The sequence below is a fragment of the Antechinus flavipes genome, chromosome 5, assembly GCF_016432865.1.
Source record: "Antechinus flavipes isolate AdamAnt ecotype Samford, QLD, Australia chromosome 5, AdamAnt_v2, whole genome shotgun sequence".
NCBI classification, from domain to species: domain Eukaryota; kingdom Metazoa; phylum Chordata; class Mammalia; order Dasyuromorphia; family Dasyuridae; genus Antechinus; species Antechinus flavipes.
The window spans coordinates 11,095,931-11,121,232 of NC_067402.1; the positions used below are offsets into that span (position 1 = coordinate 11,095,931).

Consider the following 25,302-nt stretch of genomic DNA (forward strand, 5'->3'; position numbering starts at 1 on the left):
CTAAAAAGTGACCACCCCACCCACCCACCCCGGAACCAATTTGATAATGAACCTAACCAGAAGTAGCTAGATCGGTCCCAAGATGACTATATAAAAAAGACCTATATGACTTTTAATCAAAGTCTTCTCTTCTTGTTGGAAACCACTACTAAAGTATCTTTCTACTGGCAAAAATTTTGAGAACACAGAATGCCCTTCGTACCAAGAGGAGGAATTGAAGGACAGTAGTGCTTTAATAGAACAGGTCCATGGAACTTTCTTTTGGTTTGGGATCTAATTCTGTGATTTAATTGCTATAGGTAACTCCCCAGGTTCCCAATTCTCTAACTACAATGCAGCTAAATATCTCATTTCTAGTCTTAGATATGAGAGAGATGTTTTATATCTCTATATGGTCACATTCAGTTCCAAGATCTTCCCTCTAACTGCTACCCACTCTCTCTTATCCATAGACTAAGGATTTTAATATATCAAATCAGAGATTTAGGAAGAGACTTTAATATTTATCAAGGCTGACCCTTTTATTTTACAAATGAGGAAAGTGAAGAACATAGAACATAGAAGAACATATGTCTTCTCCAAGATCACACAATTAGGAAGCATCTGAAGTAGGTTTTGATCCCATGTGTTTTTTTTTTTTTACTACAAATCCAGTACAAATACAATCAGTGTATTCACAGTGTAATTCAAAATTAAAGGATATTAACATATATACACACACAGAATGGGGAGGAGGAGGAAGAGGAGGAGGAGGAGGAGGAGAAGAAGAAGGAGGAGGAGAGAGAGAGAGACTGTTCCTCCAATGAATTATAAGGTTAAATTGTGCTTTCTATGCCCCTGCTATTATTTACCTTTGTGAAATGGATTTGCTTTGAGAGAATAGAAATTGTCTAAATATTGGAGAAAAGAGGAAAAGCAAATCTCTTAAGTGTTATGTCTTAGCACACACAGATTTCTTATTCTTCCTTCAGGAGAAGTATATGATGATGGGGGAGGGGAATTTTTCTGAGAAGAATCCAATACTATATGAAATAGAAAGAACAACCTCATATTCAAACCTCAGGGGGAATTTAATAACTTAATTTGCTAACTTTTGGAAACAAATTCATCTATTCTTTATCATTATTTTAAAAGATGTGCTAATAAATTGACAGGATGATGAAATCTTAAAGTCTTTGTTAAAAAAAAATACACTCAAGTAATACTTACAACCACAAGTTCATAAAGAAAGCTCCTCCTATTTCTGTCGACATGACAATCTTCCTTCAACTTCTTGACAACATAAGACACTCTTTCTGTCTCTTTGTCAACTTGCATCTGATCAAAATCTTCTATCGTCAGCTGAGAATAGCCCAGCGCATCGGCTAACGCTTTCCAGTCCAAAATTTTTTCAGATACCAAGGTCAGCACAGTTGAATAGATATAGGTCATCTTCTTAAAGGGCAGGGCAGCCTGTTCCAGAAGTTTCTGGGTTGTAAATGCACTTTCTGACATATCAATTACTTGTTCTTTGGAAATCACTTTGACATTTTTGCAGTGCACAAGACCAAGCTTCCCCCGGAGGACACCTACATACCATTCCTTGACTTTATTCTGACCAATAGCTTTCACCGTGCCTCTTCCAAGAAGGGCAATGGTGTCCCCTTTGAAATATTCCAGAAAGTAGTTAATCTTGTTCTGCCTTAACAATGCTTTCAAGGTTACACCATAACGGTTAAAGCGTAACTTTTTATCTTGAAACTTAGGATATTTATCAGTTACTACTGAGGGAAAGGGGTAGAATTTGATCTCTTCCATTTTCAAGGAATTTGACTGACTAGGAATCCTACTAAAGTTGGGAGCTGGTTCAGGTGTCCTAACATAAAACTGTGTCACAGGATTATCGTTGGGAATACGTATCTGGACCAGGAATACAAATGTGTGCAAGGCCTTGTTGTCCACTGCAGAAAAAAGAAATTGTTGGTAAATGGCTTCTCCACTTTTTAGCTGCTCTTGTCTAATTTCTCTCCTTTGGTCATCTCCTTTCACTTCAAAATCTATATCGTCTGAGAGGACTGAAATGTGTAGATTACGAGGCTGGTCAAGCAAAAAGGAATGTTTCCCCCAGAGATGAAACACAACTGGAGACATGTTCTTGCCACTCCTGTTAATATCAGTAAAGGTGAGCCTGCGTGGCATATAGCTGTGTCCACATAAAGTAAAGATGGCGGTGAAACTGGGATGGATGTATTTGGGTCCATAGATTCCGACATATATAGTTCTGTGGATATAATCCCACACACTTGTGGCTGGGGCCTGAATGGCTTTGGCTTGGGCTGTGATCACTATGTACATCACATGACTTAGTTCTAATAATTTCATTTGGACTGTGTCATTGTAAATGTAGTGGATACCGAGTTCTTTGAAGGGCCCTTCTTTACGAGAGCTATACAAACAAGTCAGCATCCCCATGACTTGGCTAAAAGGGTCCTGCTTCACTTCACCTGAGATTTTCATTTCTAACCGAATGGCTTCCATCGTGTTGAGATTGCTTAACCTAACTTCCAACAGAGGGCTCACAGTGCATGACAGGTCATGATTTAGGGTTTTTGGAGGGTCCAGGAAAGCCCTCAAGGTAATTTCTTGGTACTCTCCAACCTTTACATGGCCCTGAGGCACATGAACAGTGATGTGTGATCCTGGGAGTTGTATTGTGCCTCCTTTGTGGTCCAAATTACACATGATGACAGGGCCTGCCACTTGCGTTTGCGCCCAACCCAGACCTTGACTCATCGTGTTCAAATCCAGGCATGATCGAGCCAGTTGACGTTGACTCAACCAGACCATTTTATAAGCCTCCCGGTCATGTTGAAGCCATTGCATGTCATGAGGTAAAATCTGGTCAGACATCTCTGTACTCAGTGTCGCATCCTTGATGTCCAAAAGTTCTGAAACACTCTTGGATTTCCCAGATTTCCTTGATGAAGACTTTCTGAGTAATTGATGAACATTTAATTCATCACCCGAAGAGCTATCTTCTTCTACTTCTCGAAAGAACAGAGAGGGGTCTTCTTTTAAGATGGATGTGTTTGTACTCTTAGTATTTCTTAACTGAGCTATGTCATCCAAGAATGGGTTGGAAGCAGAGAGTTCATGCCAGAATGGATTTGTTGTCTTGAAAATAGGACTGACATGCTGGGGGTTAACATCAGGTGAATCAGGAGACACATCGCTGTCTTGGCAAACTGGTTTTGAAAAAAAAAATGTGAATTGACATTCTCAAATGAATTTTTGAATCAATCATTATCACATCTCAACAATGAACATCTACTTTTTTTTTTAATCTTTCTTTCTACCCGCTAGAATCTGACCATGAATTTCAAAAGCAGGTTTATTTTTGGTAAATTTTTTAATCATGAGAAAAGAAAGGGAAAAAAAACAGATAATATCACAGTTTTTGAATTCCCTTTAATCTTGAGATTATCATTTCAGAATCTATCCTAGTGTCATTTATAAGAAGGAAGGAATTATCCTTAGCTTAAAGAGGCATAAAATTAATCTGCTTCTTCTTGGCTAATGGAATAATCAGAATCTTACTTATGTTTACTTGATTTTAGAGATAACATATTAGAGTTAACAAAGAACTGACTTCAGAGCTAAAAAAAAAAAAAAAAAAAAAAAAAAGCTGGGTTTAAAGTGTTGTCTTTCACACATAGGAGCTTTGTGACCGTGACTAAAGCACTTAGCTTCTTACTGTCTAGGAAACTCTCTAAGAATCTCAGTTTCAGCAAAAGTGACAGCATGTTTTGGTAGAAGGAGTCTCCAATGCCAATTATATCACACAGATAACCCCTAACCCAACTTCATTTTATGTTACTATTATTTAATCTGTTTTTACAAGCCAGTCATCTTCTGTATCAAACAAAACCCACAAATGTGTCTAGTGGTCAGATGTTTCCTCAGATCTATATGTCTTCACATTGTGGCATTTTTGTTTTCATAAATGGTGCTACTTTTAGAATAGAGTGAGATGAAAGATGCAAAGACCATTGCAAACTTTAAAACACTATATGAATGTCAACTAATATTTTCTTTTATTTTTTTTCAAAGCACTAAACATTATATGCCTCCAGCTTGGTAGAGTCTCTAGACTTTTTTCTTCTCTCATATAGTCTTTAAGAAGACAGGGTTATCTAAGTGGTCATAACAGATGCTTTGTGTGCTCTCAAGACAGAGACAGTAAGGGTACAGAGCAGTTGGTCACAAAGAAATTACAGAGGATCACTGTGTTAGTACTAGATGTAGGAACAGATATTGTTTGGCAACTCCATTGCCTATACCCACTTGTGGGTCAAAGTTTCACTCAAAAAGGAGCAGGGATCCTAAGGAACAGTATCACTTCCAATCATGAAGGTGAAGGGACCTTAAGGATCAGTATCAATTGAAATCCCAAGTAGACCAGATCCTTCTTTGGTAAGAACAAGAGAAGAGCAGTAGGTCTCTCCAACTCTCCAAAGATCATGTCGTTTTGAAAGCACCAAAAATTTTCCAATCCCTAGAATTGGCTCTGAAAATAGAAGTATGAAAAAAGTCTAAAGGTTGGGACAATGCCATTGCATTCTACCACCATGAGAAGAAAAAGTCCAACTTTAATATAAAATTATATTCAAAAATAGATTAGGAAAAATGGGCAAACCAAAATAAAACAAACAAAAAAATAAACAAAAAACCCAATCACAAAAAGCAACTATAGAGACAAAGAGGACAAAAATAACCTCAAAAGAAGATATGAAGTCAAAACATTTGCAAGCAGTAAAACTGACCTAGAACAAGTCTAACAAGAATTCAAGAATTCCTGGAATTATATATATATATATATATATATATATATATAATCACATAAAAGTAGAAGAAGAAAATTTAGGTGTAGAAACTAGATCAAGGGAAAAAATTAATGAAAAAAATTAAATAGCTTTCATTGATGAAAATAACATGATAAAAGTAAAACTTATCTAATGAAAAGTACAAAAGTTCATTGAAGAAAATAATATCATAAAATTAAAATTGAGCAAATGGAAGCTAATGGTTAAATGAGACATCAAGAAATTATAAAATTAAATGAAATGAAAAAAAAGAGAAATATCTCAGGAGAAAAATAATTAACATAAGAATTGATCAAGGAGAGAGATTTTAAAAACTATTGTGCATCTAGAAAAAGAACTAACAAATAGAAATATGTGTATAATAATTTTACACACATATACATATGTATGTCTAATAGTGGTCATCACTAGGCTAGAGGGAGAGAAGGAAAAAGTTTACATGATAATTTGTTGTATAATTGAAAGAATAGGAAGTGGTACATAGCAGATTTGCAGTTTCTTGATCAAATAAAAAGCCTGGACATCATATTGAAAGAAATTATAAAAGAAAACTTTTCTGATATCTTAGAAGCAGAAGAACTAATATTATGATCAAGAATAAAATACACAGCAAAAAAGTATATCTTCAAGGGGAAAAATGAACATCATAAAATACTTTAAATGATTATTAATGAAAATATCACAACTGAATAATTTTATTTTGAAATACAAGGCTGCAGAGAAGCATAAAAAGGTAAACATTAGAGGGAAATCATGGACACAAAAAAAGTAAAACTTTACATTTTCATATGGAAAAATAATACATGCTAATTCTAAGAACTTTATCATTACTAGTGCAGTTGGTAGGATTCTACATGGAAAGATGGTGCTAAAGTGAATTGATAATATTTGAATAATGTAAAAAAATAATAAAAGAGTAAGGAAGAAGGGTGCTCTAGGTGAAAGGAAAAGGTAGAAAGATGAGGAGAAATTATCTCACATAAAAGAGACTTTCAAGGAAGAACTTTTACATTACAAATAGGTAAAGAGAGGAAACACTGTTTGGACCTTGTTGACATCTAAATTGGTTCAAAAAATGTATGTGTATACATGTGCATGTGTACATATGTGTATGTATATATGCATATACATGATTATTTGAGTATAAGAATGTATCAACCATCAAAGAAAAAAGAAGGAAAGAGGATAAGAAAAAGGGGGATCTTTTGATCTGTTTTTTCTTGTGCAGCATGATAAATGTGGAAATAGGTATAGAATAATTGCACATGTTTAACATATTTTGGATTACTTGCTGTCTAAGGGAGGAGGGTGGGGAAAGGTAGGGAGAAAAATTTGGAACAGAAGATTTTGCAAGGGTGAAAGTTGAAAACTTTGCATGTATTTTGGAAATAAAAACTACTAGATTTATGATTTTTGATTAAAGCTTTTTGATTTTCAAAACATATTCATAGATAATTTTTCAACATTAACCTTTGCAAAATCTTGCATTCCAATTTTCATCCCTTCCTACCACATCCTCCCCTAGATGCTAAGCAATCCAATATATGTTAAACATGGTAAAAATATATATTAAATCCAATGTATGCATACATATTTATACAATTATCTTGCTGTACAAGAAAAATCAAATCAAAAATGAAAAAAAAAATGAGAAAGAAAATAATTTGTAATCAAACTTCAAGAAAAAGAGTGAAATTGTGATCTACACTCTGTTCCCACAGTCTTCTCTCTGGGTGTAGATGGCTCACCTCACTTCATCACAAGATCATTGGAAGTGGTATCAATCATCTCATTGTTGGAAAGAGCCACATCCATCAGAATCGATCATCATATATTCTTGTTGCTATGTACAATGATCTCCTGGTTATGCTAATTTCATTCGGCATCAGTTCATGTAAGTCTCCCCAGACCTCTCTGAAATTATGCTCCTGATCAGTTTTTATAGAACAATCATGTTCCATAGCATTCATATACCACAATTTAGTCAGCTATTCTCCAACTGATGGGCATCCACATGTAGTTTCTAGCTACTACAAAAAGGGCTACCACAAACACGTTTGCACATGTCGGTCCCTTTCCCTCCTTTAAGAACTATTTGGGATATAAGCCCAGGAAAGGCATTGCTGGATCAAAAGTAATGCACAGTTTGATAGCCCTTTGGGTATAGTTCCAAATTGGATCACTTCACAACTCCATCAACAATGTATTAGTGTCCCAGTTTTCCCACCTCCCCTCCAACATTCATTATTATCTTTTCCTGTCATCTTAGCCAATCTGTCATCTGAAATCTCAGAGTTGTCTTAATTTGCATTTCACTGATCAATAGTGATATAGAGCACCTATTTTAAAAAACCACTATTAAAAAGGAAAAGGGAGAATGATAAAAGAAGATAGTATTCAGAAGCAATACACATTTTAGAGGAGGGACAAAAGATAAAATAAGATAAAGAATTTAAAGAAGGATAAACACAAGAAAAATAAATGGAGGGAAATTCACAGAGTGAATTTAATTAACTCATCAATAAAATGGAAATAGGAGAATGGATTAGAACCAGAATTCAAAATATTTTGCTAACAATAAATATACTTGGAATAGAGAATCACACAGAATTAAAACAAGAGGTTGGGACAGGATCTATTATGCTTCAGTTGAGAGAAGGAAAAAGAGAGAAAAATAGAGAAAGGAGGAAGGGAGGGAGGTAAAGAGGGAGGATGGAGACAGGGAGGGAGAGAGGAAGGGAGGAAGGAAGAGAAGGGAAGGAAGAAGAAAAGGAGAAGGAGAAAAAAAGGAGAAAAGAAGAAAAGAAAAGCAAAGGGAAAAGGCAAGATTCATGATTCTTAGACAAAACATTCATGATCTTAGACAAAACAAAAGCAAAAATAGACTAACCAAAAGAGATAAACAGGGCAATTACACCTTACAAAGATGCTATACTGGATGAAATAATATCAATACTAAACATATATTCAGAAAATGATATAGCATCCAAATTCTCAAAGGAAAAGATTAATAAATTATAGGAGAAAATAGATAGTTAAGCTATACAAGTGAGAGGCCTCAATTTTCCTCTCTGAGATATAAATAAGCCTAAACTATAAAATAAATAAGAAGTTAAGAGATAATTTAAATACCAAAATTAAAATTCTGATTACCAAAAGTGAGATTAATAAAATTGAAAGCTAAAAAATATATAATGAACTACCAATTAAGACTAGAAGCCAGTCTTAAAAGAAAAAGTAAAAGATAATCCATTGATTAATTTTATTTTTAAAAAGAAAGGAAAAAACCAAATCACCAACATCCAAAATAAAAAGGGCAATTGCATCACCAATGAAGATAAAATCAAAGGAAGTATTAGGTGTCATTTTTCTCAAGCAAACTACCAATAAAATTTTTAAAAAAAAATAAAATAAAAGTCCCTTGACATAGAAAATTACTATGATGACAAGGAAGAAAAGATTGCAAAATCAGTGGAGAACAAAATGGCTACAGGGAAAACTTCAAAAAGGGACATGAATTGGTCTCAAGCTCAAAAGATTCTTTTGAAAGGACTCAAAATGAATTTTAAAAATCAAGAAAGAGATGTAAAAGGAAAATTAGGAAAATAAATGAGAATTATGCAAAAGAATTATAAAAACAAAGATTCAAAAGCTTAGAAAAGGAAATACCAAAAAGTGACTGATAAAAAGAACTCCCTAAAAATAAAATTGGCCAAATGAATATATATATATATATATATATATATATATATATATATAAACACAACTCCTTTAAAAGTACAATTAGCCAAATGGAAAAATAAAAAAAATAATAACTGAAGAAAATAATTCATTAAAAATAATAGTTGGAAAAGCCGAAGCTAATGAAGACCAAATGACAGACCTGTTGAACCAAGAAAAGTATATGAAGGTCTTTAGATCAGATTCTGCCATAGATAATTCCATTTGCTTGCCTAGAGCAAGATACGTCACCATTCTGAACTTCAATATTTTTTATCAGTACAATGGGTAGAAAAATTGCTACAGTGTCTAATACACTATTGATGTGAGTATCAAATAAGTTAATGCATTTAAAGAGTTTTGTGAATCTTAAATGCAATATCAGAATTAACTATAATGATTTTTTTCTTAAATAACTTTACTTATACTTTATAAACTATTGATAAACATTTATTAATTTTGTTCATTCATGGATTTAATCTCTTACATTAGAAAAAAAAATTAAATGGTTTTACCTTCTGTATTATACTGTGTAGAAGAGTTTTGTTCTTCAACCAAGTTTCCTTCAGACTTACTCCTGGGAACCCCTTCAGACCTACTCCTTGGAACCCCTTCAGACTTCAAAGGAGCACAGACACTGCCTGACATTTTTTTTTCTCCTGTGGATAGTAGGTAGAAGAAGACAAATCCCCATTTAAAAAATTGTTAGACTTTCTGAGACCCACGATGGGGAAGTTAACACTAAATCACTGTACTTCTCCCATATTCACTTATAGACTACCATAAAATAGCACTCTGAAATAAATCCTGGAACAGATCAGCAAAAAGATGGGGTGAAAAATATTTGAGCCCAAGAAACTTGAAAGATTCACAGCAAAGATCTTTCTTACTCAGATAAAAGGGGGAACACAGTCCAGGATAGGAAGTACCCTGGCAAGCAAAAGCAAGCCACATTTCAGTGGTAGATCCTAAGTTCCAGTGTGGTAGAACAGTCATACACCTATACCAGTACCCCCACTTGCCTCAACATAAGCAGGGGACTAGGCAGACTCCAGCACTGAGAACCACCATGTACTTCAGTGTAGCCCCAGGGCAAACAGGCAACCTCCAGCAGCTAGTTCCAGGAAACAGGTAGCCACCAGCACCAAACCTGCCACAGTACTTCAGCATAGCCCTGGATGAAGAGACAGCCATCAGTGACCGGGCTGCCATGTACTTCAGTGCATGCCTGAGGAAATGCAGAAATACTCCACCAGTTTCAGCACATGGCCAAAACCAGCACAAAATTCCAGCTTAGCACCAAGTAAGCTTCCAGACTCCAAAGCATCACCCGCTACCTCCCACTTCATCCCATCAGCACAACACCAGACATGAAAGTGCTCCATGGGCCTCAGTGCAACATCAATGACAGGAGCTGTAGGTCCTGATTATTTACCTGGTACTGCATTGATGTTGTAAAAAAATAAAATAAAAAGAAGAACAAAAAACAAACAAAAACAATCTGGCAGTAGAAAATTATTATGGTGACAGGGATGATCAGAAAACATATCTAAAAGAGAATAAGAATGTCAAACAAAAGATCCATGGGCAAAACCCCAAAGAAAAATGGGAAATCATCTCAAGCCCAGAAAGCATCAAGGAATAGCTCAAAAAGGAGCTTAAAAATCATATGAGAGATGGAAGAAAAATAGAAAAAAGAAATAAGAATGATGTAAGAAAACTATGAAAAAAAAAAAAAGAATCAACAACTTGCAACAAAAAAAGAAAAAAATGGCTTAAAAAAGTACAATTTGCCTAATGGAAAAAAAGCTACAAAAATCCACTGAATAAAACAACTCCTTAAGAAAAACAACTGGCCAAATGGAAAAGGAGGTACAAAAGCTAATTGAGGAAAACAACAGCTAAAATTTAATATTTGGCAAATAGAAGTGAATGATTCTATAAGACATCAGGAAATTCAGAAGAATAAAAATAATAAAAGAGAATATAAAATACCTGACTGGAAAAGCAACTGACCTGGAAAGCAGATGCAGAATGGACAATGTCAGAATCATTGGACTACCAATGACCTCCAAAGGAGGAGCTGGACAGGATCTTTAAAGAAATGATCAAGAATAACTGTCCTAATAGACAAGACCAGAGGCAAAAAAAAAAGACATTGAAAGAATATACTGGTCACCTCAGGAAAGATCCCAAAATAATAATTCCAAAAATCAAGCAAGCAGACAGAAAGAAGCAATTCAAATACTGGTGAGTGACAATGAGGATTGCACAGGACTTAGCAGCTGCAACATTAAAAGATCAGAGGTCATGGAACATGCTATTCTGGAAATCAAAGGAGCTAGCAGTACAACCAAAATCACTAGCCCAGTGAAATGAACCTTAATAATTCAAGGCAGGGAAATGGTCATTCAATGAAATGAAAAAATTTCATAAGCAAAGACCAGAATTAAAATAAAAAATTGAGCTCCAGTATCAAGATCAAAGAGAAGCATATGTGGATTTTTTTTTTTAAGGAAAGAAAACATAAGGGATTCAATACAACTAAACTGTTTACTTTCCTATGTTGAAAGATGATTCTTGTGATTCTTAAAAATTGTATCATCAATGTACAGCTGAAAGAAATATACATAGACAGAGGGTGTGGCTATATGGTGAATTTTAGAAAACGGAATAAAATAATTAAATAAGAAAGAAAAGTACACTGGATTCAGAAGGAAGCAAGAGGTACAAGAGGGTAAATTATTCACATGAAAAGGTACAAAAATGTACTTTGGAAAAGGTAGAAGGGTGACTGATGAGCATTGCTTGAATTTTACTTTCACCAGTATTTGGTCAAAAAGGTAATTATGTACATAATCAACTCAATGTAAAAATGTATCTTACCTGACAGAGAATTAAGAGAAGAAAAGATTAAGTTAATGCAGAAGGTAGATCTGAAGGAAGAAAGGGATGATTGGGGGATGTGGTTGATGGAAGCAAAACTTTACTGATAAAAGAAAGAGTGAAAGTAGAGAGGACAAATAGGAGGGAAAATTAGATAAAGGGAAATAGTACTCATATCTGTGAATATAAATTGGATGAATTCCCCCATAAAAAGGAAGTGGATAGAAAGTATATAAAACATCAGAATCTTATAAGATGTTGCCTACAAGAAACTTTTGAAGCAGAGACATACAAACAAAATCAAAGTAAGGAGCTGAAAAGACCTATATTATGATTCTGCTGAAGTAAATAAAAAGCAGAGATAGCAATCCTGATCTATAGAAAACACCTCATTTCTCAAATATATAGAGAACTTGGTCATATCTATAAGAATGAACCCAGCTGATAAATGGTCAAGGAATGTGAAAAAGCAGTTTTCAGAGGAAGTAATAAAAGCTACTTATAGACATATGAAAAGAGATGCCAAATCACTTTTGATTAGAGAAATACAAATTGAAACAAACCTGAAATATCATCTCACACTTATCAAATTGGCTAGTATGCCAAAAATGGAAAATGACAAATTTTGGAGAGGATGTGGAAAAATCAGGACACTAATGCACTGTTGGTGGAACTGCAAACAACCATTTTAGAGAACAATTTGGAAACATGCTCAAAGGACAAACTGTGTGTATCCTTTGATTCAGCAATATCACTACCAGATCTGTATACCAAAGAAATAGAAAAATGAGGGGGAAGGATCTATATATTGAAAATATTTATATCATCCCTTTTGTGGTGGCAAAATATTGGAGATTGAGGGGATGTCCATCAATAGGAGAATAGAAAAGCAAGCTGCAGTATATGAATGTAATAGAATACCACTGTAATAGAATACAAGAAATAATGAAGAAGCGTATTTCAGAAAAACCTGAATAAGATGTGTATGCAAATGATGGAAAGTGAAATAAGCCAAAAGCAAGAAAACATTATACATAGTATCAGCAACATTATGTGATCAACAATAAATGACTCAATTCCTCTCAGCAATAAAATGATCTAAGAGAAATGCAAAGAATTCAGAAAGATGACATTCAAATAAAGAACTGATGGACTCTGAATACAGATTGAAGCATATTTTTCCACTTTATTTTTCATGTTTTTTTTTAACTTTTTGATCTGTTTCTTCTTTCACAACAGTGATTAATATGGAAATGTTTTGTGATAGCACATGCATATCATACTAAATCATTTTTGGAAAAGAGAAGAAGGAAAGGAAAAATTGCAATTCAGAATCTTGTAAAAATGAATGCTAAAAATGTTCTTGATTTGTAATTGGAAAACATACTATGAAAAAAGTAAGAAAAACTAAAAAAAAAGATGAAGATGGAAAAATCAAGAGTGTTGCATGTATTTAAGTAGGAAAGTACATCAAAGAATTCTACTCAAAATCAGTTTTTTAAGACATAAAATAAAATGCAGATGGTTAAAAAGGAAATTAATTATATGGAAATACAATTGTCAAAAAATAAAAGTTGGCTTGGTGCTACAAAGTATAAAAAATCAGTTTAATTTGAAAACCAGTATCAGGTGAAAATGGTACCATTAGGGAGTTATTGAAGACCAAAAGTGCCCAAGGTAGTTCACAGACTTTTAAGCTCAATGAAAGCTCAGAGGCGACCTAGTACAATCTCCTTAATTTTCAGGCAAAGGAATTAAAGCCAGAGAAGGAAAAATTACTTCCTAAAGGTAATAAAGATAGGAAATATTAGAGTTGGCATTTTGATTTAGATCCCATAATTTCAAGTGTATCAGTCTTTATATGGGTATTTTTATGAATCACATTACAGGAAAATGGACTCATGCTGAATTAATATCGGTACCACTGTAGCTCCCCCTACATATTTACCTTTTACTATATTTCTCCTCCAAGATGGTAATTTCTTCTTTTATCCTATAATCCAAAGAAATAGCAAAGTTATGATGGTGACAGTGATAGAAACTCCATAAATCTCAGATTAGAAAGAGAATCCAATTCTCTAAAGTGACAGAGAGTAATCTCTTTTCTTAAGCTTCCCAGTATATCAGCCATCTACTATTCCCTAAGAGAGACCATCCAATTGAAACAGTTCCATTAGGAAAGGTTTTCTTACTTCAAGCATAAATGTGTTTTCTTATTCACTAATTTAACATAATTCTGTGACCAAATCAGACCAAACCTGAACTCAATGGACAAGTCCTTCAAATACATGAACATAGTAGGCACATCTACTTGAAATCTTATCTTCTATGCCCTACCTATCCACATTGTTGTTGTTGTTATTTTTTGTTTGTTTGGAGGTTTTTTTGATACTTATATGGTACATCTTAAAAGTCTTTTGTCCTTTTGATTGGTCTTCCTGAAGCACCATTTTTTATCATTATCATTTTTATATTTTATCATCATGCTTCTAAAACTAAATACAATACCACAGATGTGATCTGAGCAGAGCATAATAAAGAAGGGAAATTGCCTGCCTAGTCCTAGATGTTATGTCTTTTGATTAAGCACAAAATTATATTAACTATGTTGACTGTCACATTGAAATGCTGAGCCATATTTGGATTTTGTTCCATGCAAAACCTCTAATCTGTTTTTTTTTTTTTTTTGTGTGAGTTGATTTTTCTTTTTGTTTTTTGTTGTTGTTATTGTTGTTGTTGTTTTGTTTTGTTTTTTGGGAAAAAAAAACTTTTTTTCCTCCATGTTGTACTTGTGAAATAATATGACATTGGTCTCTTTTGTTTTTACATCATTTGGATTTCCCAATATATCTATCATCTTTATCCCTCTCAAATATTTATCCCTTACTTATAAAGAATTTTTTAAAGTTTGGAAAAGTTGAGAAAGTGTAACAAAACTTGTTATGGGCCAGAACTTGAAACAACATGCTAAGTCAGTGGAATTGATAGAGACAAGTTATTTAGCATGGTGTTTAATAGTTCTCTACTTCAGTACATGTATTTAGTACTTACTATAGTTCCACAAGCTTAACACCTATGATGAGAGAGGATATAAGCTTGGACAAACTCAGCCAGGAGGAAAACTAGAGAAGACCAGAGAAGTGATGGCAGGTGTCCTCCTTCGCTTCTCCACTGAAACTAAGACCCGGAAGGCCTCCACAAAAACTAGCCGAGCCCCAAGTGAAGGAGACAAGACTTTGAAGGAGACAATAAAGGATTTGGACTTTCACTCCTGGCTGCACTTGTGGTGCACAGTGTGGTTCACTGGCTGAACTAAAACTAAGGCTACCTCCAGAGTCCCCAAGAAAACCTCAACAGAGAATATTATATTTTAGAGAGAATAGTAGAAAAACTAACCATCACTAGACAATACAGCTGTTCAAAAAGTCTGATGTAACCTGTAATGTTCAAAACCTGCATTTTCTCATCTGATCTGAAATGAAAAAAAGGTGTTTTATCTTGTCTTTCTCTTGGAGACAAACTTATTCAATGTTATTTTGAAGAATTCAGTTTCACTTGTTTTACCAAATAATCCTTTAATTATATCTTTGTATCCCACCCCAGTAGAATGTAAGCTCTTTGAGAGAGGGGAAGGCTTTATGGCTTAATTTCTATTGATATCACTAGTCTCTAAGCCAATATCTTAATAAGTGTTTAAGAGATACTTGTTGAGATGATTAAATATATTCTTGAATTTTCTCAGTTCTCTGGTCCAAACTTTCAAATTCTCTTCTCTTTAAAAATCAATAGTCCTCTACCCTTCTCTAGTCCTAGTTGGTCATTTCTTCAAATTCTTTCAAAGATCACCGACACTGGTTTGGCAAGTGAACCTCTTGGTTCTTTCTGGAGGGTGTCAATTTATATTTTATAAACATATATTTATAAATTTGTAATATAAATTATATATAATATAAATTATAATTTTATAAATAAATATTTATAACTATGCCATGTGTATTTTAAATTATTAATTTTTAAAATTTTAAAATGTGCAAAGCCGCATTTTTCTTAACAGTATTGGAAGACTGAGAATGTAAGCTTTATTAGTTCAACATTATAGATGAGGAAAATGAGGTTCAGGATCATTCAGGTACCTGAAGTCACACAGCTAACATCAGTCTAAAAGATGGAACTTTTCTCCTTGATATAAAACAATTTTTACTAGAGCTCCTCACTGATTTTAAAGCACTGAAAAGGTGTCCATGTCCTCAGGGTATCTTAAATTATATCATAGTTTCCCTATGGTCACTCAAGACCATATTTCCTAATTACCAATGTAAATCACAATAATAATAATAATACCTAACATTTATAAAGCACCTGTTATTTGTTAGGTATTGTACATTTTCCAATTATTTTTTTTTTATCTTAACAATCCTGGGAGATAGTGTTATTACCCTCATTTTACAATTGAAAAGGCCAGAGTCCCACAATTAGTGTCTGAGGACACATTTGAGTGCACATCATCCAGACTTCAGGTCTGGTGCTCTATCTACCATACCACCTCATAAAATAGACCTGAGATTACCTGAAGTTCACTTATCTTTTTTTTTTAATAGTAAAGCTCTTTTCTATGAACCAACCTGGCTTTAGCTCTTTCTCCCCATCCCTTCTTGATTGTCTCAATCATTGTCCCTTGTGTTATTGTGGCTTCAGATTCTGGAGCTAAAGATATGTTCTTGTGGATTAATGGCAACTTCCTGAATTTAATCCATGTTTAAGAGGTCATCTGTAGTGAGGTGTAAAGAAATACAAAGGATGCATCAGTTTGCTTCTAATGTTCTTTATTTTCTCTCAGGGCTTAGGACAAGCAATATTCATTTGAACTCAAGCAAAGGAAAATTAACTCACAAAACATTACAGAGAAGCTGAGACCTTCTTCACAGATTAACAATGAAACACTAACATTGGAAACCAAACCTGACTGGTTCATAGTAGAAAACATCCATTCAGTAAAGGAAAAATTATAGAAATGGTTGACATCCTTAGAAAACTTCCAAGTTGTACAAATTGCTTTATTTTTCTCAGTTTATGTGAATCTTCCCACATTTCTATGGGACTTTGACCTCTTACAAATGAGAAAAATGAGAAATTGAGAACTTAAATAGCCTGTCCGAAGTCACATGGCTAGTAGATGTCTTCGTAACATTTGAATCTTCCTGGTTCCAACATCAATGTCTACCCAGTATCCCAAACTATTTATAAAAAAGACACCACAACAAGATGAGAGTTGTGCCTCTTATTCTGTCCCCATAGACCAGGCCAACTCACTTCCCCAACTCAAATAACAATTAAAATGACTAAATGTCATTGAGAGGTAGTTTCAGAGTGAGGAAGACCTCAGTGAGAATCCTGCCTCTGGAATATACTATGAAAAATTTTCCGCATTTTCAGATAAGTCTCAAAAATAATAACTGTAAAAAATCAAAGATTTCATTCAAAAAGGAAGTTCTTCTCTAGTAGTTCCCTCTGGTAAAAATTATAGGCAAGGCAACAAAGAAAAGAAAAGGAGAGAAAAGATAAATTGAATGTTGCAAAGGATTCCATCAAGTCTAAGCAGATAAGTTTACATGGATATACCTGGCATGTCCCAGGAGGTTCTAAAAGCAAATGATGCTAGTTCCAGATGGTTCTGAGAGCAAGCTGTACTGACTGAACTGGGAATATAGTTATGAACGACCTTTTTAAGCCAAATCAAATCAACAGATATCTATTGATTGTCTGCTCTGGGCAAGGCCCTTCTCTAAGTACTTGGGAATTCCCAAGCCATTACTTAATGTTCTCAAATAGATTTTACAGATAAGAAACAAATACTATTTTCTCAAGGTCAAATTAAGACTATGGGATAGTTAAGAAAGAAGCATCTCTTAGCCCTCAAAGTACATCCCAATTCACTCAATTCTATCATCCATCTTAGTTGGGGCATGCTTCTTTTCTTTGTGATGTCTCTCAGTATCCTTTATTAGCTTCCTTCACTCTAGTGCAAAAACCTTAATAGAGCACATAATGGAGCATAATTCTGAGAGAGAGCTGAAACGCAACATCTCCCTGTTTGTCTACTGAAGAGTGTTCTACACATAAGTGCAGTTTCAGAGCCTCAGCACAAATGTTTAAGTCTCCTTCAAAGGATCATAGATTTAAGGCCTAGAAGAGACAACAAAGGCCAAATCTACAGAAGAACAAACTGAGGCACACGGAAATTAAGCAATTTCTTTAATATTAAAGAGAGTACAGATGTGAACCCAGATAATCTGACTCTGGATTCAGTATTCTTTTTACTGAACTGCCTGCCCCTCCTTAGTTGTCTATAATACAGGGACCAAATACATGGCTAGAGGCTCACATAAAGTTCATAACACTTCTGAGTCTGCTCACATTAGAATAAAATATAATAGTCACTGCAGGGATTCCTATGAATAGTTTAGTAGACTCCATTTTCATTTGAGTTTCATATCCCTGGATTGGACAATGAAAAGCTCTGTCTTCTCTGTGTCTGTGTCTGTCTCTTTTGTCTGCCTCCTCCCCCTCCTTTCTCTCTCTCACTGTCTCTCAATAACTATCTCTGTCCCTCTGTTTCTCTTTCTCTTATTTATTTTCCAATCTCTCTCTCTCTCTCTCTCTCTCTCTCTCTCTCTCTCTCTCTCTCTCTCTGTGTGTGTATTTCTCTCTCTTTCTCTCTGTCTGTGTCTTTATCCTTGTCCGTCTCTCTGTTTCTCTCTCTCTCATCCATCTCTCCCAATTTCTCGTTTTCTTTGTCTCTTTCTTTCTATTTCTCTGTCTCTCTGTTTCTGTCTCTGTCTCTCTCTCTCCTTCTGTCTTTCTCTTTCTCTCTCTCTCACTTTGGACATATTACTATCCTGGATACATTCATGCTGAAGCTACATATTTTCATACCGGCCAAACAAAGAGCCATCAAAGTCTCACTCTACTCTCTGCCATGATGCATGGTAATTTATCACACTGACCTCTGTATCAGAAAACATAAACAATCTCATAATCTCCATAATAAAGGCCTTTTCTCATTATGTTAAATCATAGCTTACTCATATGTTAACACATGTTAACATAATAACAAAGAATTTTACAAGCTTCCTAAAGATGCAAATAATTACTGTTCTCTAATATAAAAATAGCAAATTCAATTATAGACTTATAGACTTAAGGCTGAATGGAACTTTAAAAGTCATTGAGTCTAACCCTATCATTTTATATATGAGGAAACTGAGTCTGACATCAGTGAAACGATTTACCTAAATTTCTGCAACAGAACCCTAGTGTCAAGCAATTTGAGAAATAGTAAAAGAAACAATTCCAGTGTCCATCTTGGCCAAGTCACACACAGAAAAAAAAAATCAATATGGCATCCTGGATAAGAAGTCATCTAGTCTCTGCTTAAAGACCTCCAAGGAAGGGAAACCCACAATCTCAACTTCCTGACTATTAGAATTCTCTAAAAGTCAAATGGGCCATTTCCAGAGGTCACTCTTTCCTTGGCTCAAACTCCTTGGAGTAGCCCATCTGACTTTGAGAAAACTTCAATAGTTCAGATGATTTTTCATGACCCTAAGTCTAAATTGGCCCTTTTGCAAATTCTGCCCATTATTTCCACTCATTCCTATAGAAAGAATGATACAGTCTTTCCTGGCAGAAAGAAGCTGTTTTCCAAATATTGTCAGAGAATTGAGAAAGTGTCTCATAGACTTGAGAATGTAAAAATATGTTTAAAATCAAATGTTTCCTCTAATGTTTGCTTACTCTGGCAGACCTTGTGTGGAACTATTTTAAAAAGGTCTGTGGAAGCCTGAATTCTGCAATATGCAAATCACATTGATCCCTCAAGGCGCTAGTGAGTCTTCAAAATCCTGTGGTTTATTTCTTTTGCCCTAGATCATCAAAAGAGATCTAAAATTAAAGTTCTCTTGGGTCTCTGGAATGGTTAGTGTTTACATGCCATAAGCAAGGGATGGAACTAGAAAATCATGTTCTAAGTATCATTACCAAGAAAGGTCAGCAAGCCAGAACAATGGGGATGTAGGCCCAAAGCAAAATTAAGTAATAAAACTCAACAAAGAAGATAGCTAAATGCAGAAAGTAAACTTGACAAAGTTAAAATAGACATAAAAGGGGGAGGGGGAATCAACTAGGACAGTAAGTGTTTTATTTCTTCCCAGGAAGGCAAAAAACAAAACAATAACAATAAAGATAGGTTTCTGCTTCAGTCAATGGATATGAGTAAATATTGTCCTAATTTTATAAAAATGATGTCATTTCTGCAGACCATAGCCAATTACCCATACTTCCATTGCTGGCAAAATTCTGAAGTAAAATATTAAAGGGGATCTAATTGTGGTAGAATGGGGAGTAGTGATCACCATAAGCACATATGGGCTTAGGAAGAACAAGTTACTCTAAATCGGGTTCTTTTACTTTAAAAATATCTAATTATAAGTTGAATTTAAGTTTAGAAACTTTTTTAGTGGTATAATGATTAAGAGAATATCTAGATTTTAAGATAGCATTTGACAGAAACATTCACTATCCTTACAGAAAAGAAGGAAAGATGTATGTTAAGTGATAGTACATTGAGATAAATGTAGATTTGAATAAATAACTGAACTCAAAAAGCAGGGATCAATGAATTGAGGTTAACCTGCAAGAAGGAGGTCCATAGGAGAATTCTCCCAGGAATCTGCTTTTGACCATATATTATTCAACATTTTTTTCAATGACATATAATTTAATTTTCTTTCTTCCTGCCACTGTTTGATATTTCCTGTCTCTATGCTATATTGATTTTATCTACTCCTTATTGGAATGCCTTACTTATTCTCCTCTTAGATCTGTGCCTTTGGTTCATTTTTTCTGCATTGATTATAAAATCATAAATCTATATTTGGAAGGTAACTCAGAGATATTCTAATCCAAGCCCTCATTTTATAGGAAAGAAAATGGTAGGAAGTTGACTTACTTAAGGTCACTTTCATATTAGGCAGTCCTCTGACTTCAGAGCTAATATTCTATTGCTTTAAACACTCTACCACATTTTTATGGTAGGCAAATGACATTAGTTTGGCATTTTCATGTATTTATAAGTTCGTATGGCTTGTTACATTCATTAACTTGGGAATGCCACGTCAGACAAAACTTAGCTGGCATGTCATGTCTCTAGAACTCAAAATTTCATCTGCAAGATGGAAACAATGATAGCTGTACTATCTACTTTTCAAAATTTTTGTTATGAAAACACTCTAGAAGCCAAAGAGATTTCATTGGTACAGAGAATTTCTAGATGAGGAAAGTACTTTTATTAACAAAGGTTGTCACCTTCTTTCCAACTTAAGACTTAGAGCAATTTACCTACGGTCACTTGACCAGGATGTTTTAGAAGCAGGACCCATGATCAAGAACTGGAGGCCATTTTTCTATCTCCTGTACTAGAATGTCTATTGTTGTTGTTGCTGTGATTGATAATGTTAATAACAATAGAGAAATTCTTGATTCTTGATATATTATAGATGACATTTAAACAGAAGGATCCAAAATGATCAGAAAAAGATAGAATAATAGGCCAGATCTGATGATCTGATAGAATGAAATTCCACAGGGATGAATGTAAAGTCTCATTTTAGTTTTTGGAATATCAACTTCAAAATTATCAGAGGAGAGAGCCACGGCTATATTGAAAAATTAGATCGATAACCCATTAAGGTGATTTGATCCAAATAGAACGAGGAAGACAAAGTTGGCAGAATCAGAACTGATGATGGTTATTTCGCAATAAGGAAATCATCAGAAACCATTGTACATAATTGTGTTTTGGGGACTTGTGATGTTATTGCTGTGGCAAACTCCCAATGAGGAAAGTGTCTCTAAAAATATAGATCAATGAGTGTTCTCAATTAGAGACTAGGAAATAGATTACAAAGTAAGTAGATCTATGAAATGCATACAAAGTATAAAATATTCAGGCCAACAAAAATAATAATTAAAAATCCAAAAGAATCCTATATCAGAGAGAGAAACAAACAATAATATCAATGAACTTTTAGGGGAGTAGGGAGAAAAGTAGTTCTAGGATGGATGGATTTGTGAGGAAATTCCATGAAATATTTAAAGTTTGATTAATTCTTATCTTATGTAAATTGTTATCAAATAAAGGGAAAAAAGGCCTGCTTCTCTCAGTGAGACATGCATGATGCTGATAGCTATATAGATCTAAGTAAGATTAAGAAGAAAATAACCACTATCACAAAAGCATTTTCCATCAAATGTGAAAAGTCTTGAGTTCAAATCCTAGCTTTGTTATTTACCCCTGTATGATTCCAGGCAAATCACTTATTCATTTGACTATCTTTTTCCTCTTACAAGAAATGAGGGTTTAGGATTGTATGACCCCTAAATTGTCTTCCAGCTCTAAATCTATGATCCAATGATTATATTTGGTAAATTAAGTGTGATTTCATCAGAGAGGAATTTCTGAGTTAGAAATTCCCTCCACCCATTCAATTTGCATAGAGAAAGTCTCAGTGTAAGTCAAATACTAGGAACTTATGCAAGGCACATAGAGATTAAGTGACTCATCCAGGGTAACTAAAATAATAAATATTATGGACAGCGATTAAAACTAGGGCTCCGTGAATCAAAAAGTAGTCTATTATTCATGATACTATGCTACTTGCTCATCTGAATGGATATTATTGCAAAAAAATTACCAAAAAAATTTAGCAATAAGACCATAGTAATATATGTGAAAAATATTCATTGTGGTTAAGTTAGCCATATTAGGATTTTAAAAATATTTCTGAATTTGGAACATAAATATAATGTTATTTAAATAACAAGGACAAAAATCCTACATGATCATATTAATGGTTACTGAAAAAAACATCTTTTACAAATTGGTAGACTAATTTATAATTTTATATCACAGGAATGAAAGAGGTTTTCTTTAAAAATGTAATACCCATTTACAAAATCTAACAGCCAACTTTACTTCTAACAAGGAAACAAACACTGTAAGCTTTCCTGACACAATTCCATGAAGCAAGGATGACCCCAGCTTCCAATCTGCTCTTTCAACAGTCTTAGAAAGGATATTGGCTGAATACTAAAACAAACAAGTAGAAAATAAAATGAGGGCATGGAGGAAGAAAACATAATTCACATTTGCAGGTGACAGAACTTCCTTAGAAAACTCTAGACAATCAGAAAAGGGAAAAAAAAAATCAAGATAGTTAATTTTAGTGAATTGGCAAGTCAATCTCAATTCATATAAATCAGGAGCACAAAAGACAAAAACAAAAATAGATATTTTTCACTTAAAATTACTGTAAAATGTTTAAAATGTCTTGTTGTTCATTTTCTTATAACCACAGAGGAGTTGTACAAATACAATATAATACAATATTTATAAGAAGCAAGAAAAAGGAAGACATAAAGGCCTAGAGAACAGTTCATTTTCATGATTGAGTGGTGCTCTGTTATTGACTAACCTGATCTGAATATACATTTCTCATGCCATTATACACAACTACCTGGACCTCTTTATTGCCCTATATATACTATTAATTTCAGTTCTTCTGAGATTTTTGTGTTTCATATTCCACAGTCATACAACAATGAGAACTGAATATTGGTATATAAAAAGGTGACCTTTATTTCTAGGAAAACTTGGGGAGGTGATTAAAGAATATTTGAAATTTCCTGAAAGCAACCATCTGTCTTGATTTTTATAAACTGAACTGCTTTTCTTTAAATTGTCCTAGGAAGATTCTGAAGATACCACCCACTGAGGATCTTTATCAAACTAAATTGCCAAACATTCAAATTCTACTGCAGAGAACAACTCCATGGGGCTGGCCACATTGTCCAAATGTTAACTGTACATTTGCCAAAAAGACTATTTCATGGAGAACTCACATAAGACAAGTGCTCACATGTATGACTGGCACAGGACTACCCAGCATGGTATGCCTTCATCAGAGAAGATGCTGTGCTTTATGAGCAAAGCAGATTTGAAATGCTCAAAAGAAATACAAGATGTGAAAGGTTAGAAAAATCTTCCCCAAATGTTCATATGGATGATTTGTGCCTGAACTATGGCAGAGCCTTCTGAGCTCATATTGATCTGATCAGCCACAGTCAGACATACTGTTACTTGACTCTAACATAGTAATGCCATTTTGATCTTCTTTGAGAAAAAAAAAATCACAATGGTCAATCAATTCATATTACTAATACAACAGTTTTTGACATTCATGAGTCTTAGTAGATCCTTTTTCATTCGTTCATTCTTTCATTCACAACTGTATTTTGGGGGGAAATTCATAATCAGATAAGGGATAGGAGAGATCATAAAAGACAAAAGAGATGATTTTGAATACATAACATTAAAATTCTTGCATGAATAAAAATAATATACCTCTAATAAGAAAAGATGTGGATCAAACATTTACTTTACAAGCTAGCATTCACAATTTATCAGGGAGATTCATTTTCCAAAGGATAAGCCATCAAAAGATAATAACACTTTACAAAAGAAGAAATATGAAGTATCAACAACTCTATGGAAACATTTTCAGAATCACTCATAGAAAGATCAATGAAAAGTAAAACACCCCAGGAGGGTTTACTGACCCCATTCGGCCTGGGATACTTTCTATAGGGATTTGCTCATTTTTGCAGGAAAACCAGTAAACTCTAGGTTTTCCTTGCCAAGAAAGCTATTATTAGCTCATTACTGTTAGATGGAAATGAATCACCAGGTTCTGGATATTCTCTGGAAAATAAAAAGCCCCCTAAAATCTGCCAACAAGCATTCCCTCAACACCCACAAGGGTAGGTTCATCTGTTTGAGATTAAGAATTTGGGTGAACAATTTCCATATTGTGTCCTCCCTGACAGAAAATAAATCTTAATGCTCAGTAGCTGTGAAGTCAAAACTGTCTGGTGTGGCATTTTGAGAAATGCATTTACATTTACTGGACAAAAAGCACACACCAGATGAAATGTGGAAATCTTTATCTCACTCATCAGTCACAATGTAGAGCTGAATATGAAGTTGAGCAAACCTATGGAAAGTGTACCTCTCCACCCTCAATCAAGTGTAAAAAGGGGGGGATTGTGAGAAACCAGGGGGAAAGCACCCTGAAATCATACAAGAATCTGCATCAGAAACAATTCAAGGTCCCCCAAGAGAAGCATTTAAATGGAAGGCAGACATGCTAAATAAAAAAAAGATAAAAGACTTGATAGAAATTTTTAGTTCTAAGAGGAAGAAATTGTTTTGTTTTTCTTTGCCTTCTTTCTGCCCAACAAATAGTAGCTGCTTCAAAAATATCCATTATTTGATTTGTTATGAGAAACTAATGTCAGAATTTAATGCAGCTAATCCACCTCAATGTCATTCCATATCCTGGCTGTCCTCTTCTAGATGTTCACCAATTTACCAAAATATTTGCATGAGGAATGAAGGTAGAGATGTATCCACAATACACTTTTAAGTTAAATCTGCTTGTAATCAACTTTGCCATCAGTGCCTAAAAGCTAAGGATGTTGAAGTTACAATCAAAATGTTATTACAACCTCATCTTCAGTTTTCTCTCAAAAATGTCTAGACATCAACTGCCTTCATGTGGAAGGATTCAAGTTGGCTCTTTCTGAGGGAGACAAACCTTATGAGATACGTTTTATTTGGAGGTAATTATACAACTCTTTGAGAAAATGTTGCAAAATTCTTCCTTTCTTTTGCTCTCATGATGCTGAGAATACATTCAAATTAGAATAGAGCCAATGA

The 25,302-nt window shown here is 34.2% G+C and overlaps 1 protein-coding gene across 4 annotated transcripts in view; it reads right to left on the reverse strand.

Moving 5' to 3' along the window:
- MACC1 (MET transcriptional regulator MACC1) overlaps window positions 1-25,302 on the reverse strand; it is a 78,331-nt gene that overhangs the window by 37,721 nt on the left and 15,308 nt on the right. For all 4 annotated transcript variants that reach the window (XM_052001183.1, XM_052001180.1, XM_052001181.1 and 1 more), the window contains 3 exons: window positions 13,417-13,461; window positions 9,098-9,241; window positions 1,210-3,224 (listed from right to left, as the gene is read on the reverse strand). In XM_052001183.1, the coding sequence (XP_051857143.1) occupies window positions 1,210-3,224; window positions 9,098-9,230 (2,148 nt within the window). In that variant the 5' untranslated portion in view covers window positions 9,231-9,241; window positions 13,417-13,461. The remainder of the gene's footprint in view (window positions 1-1,209; window positions 3,225-9,097; window positions 9,242-13,416; window positions 13,462-25,302) is intronic.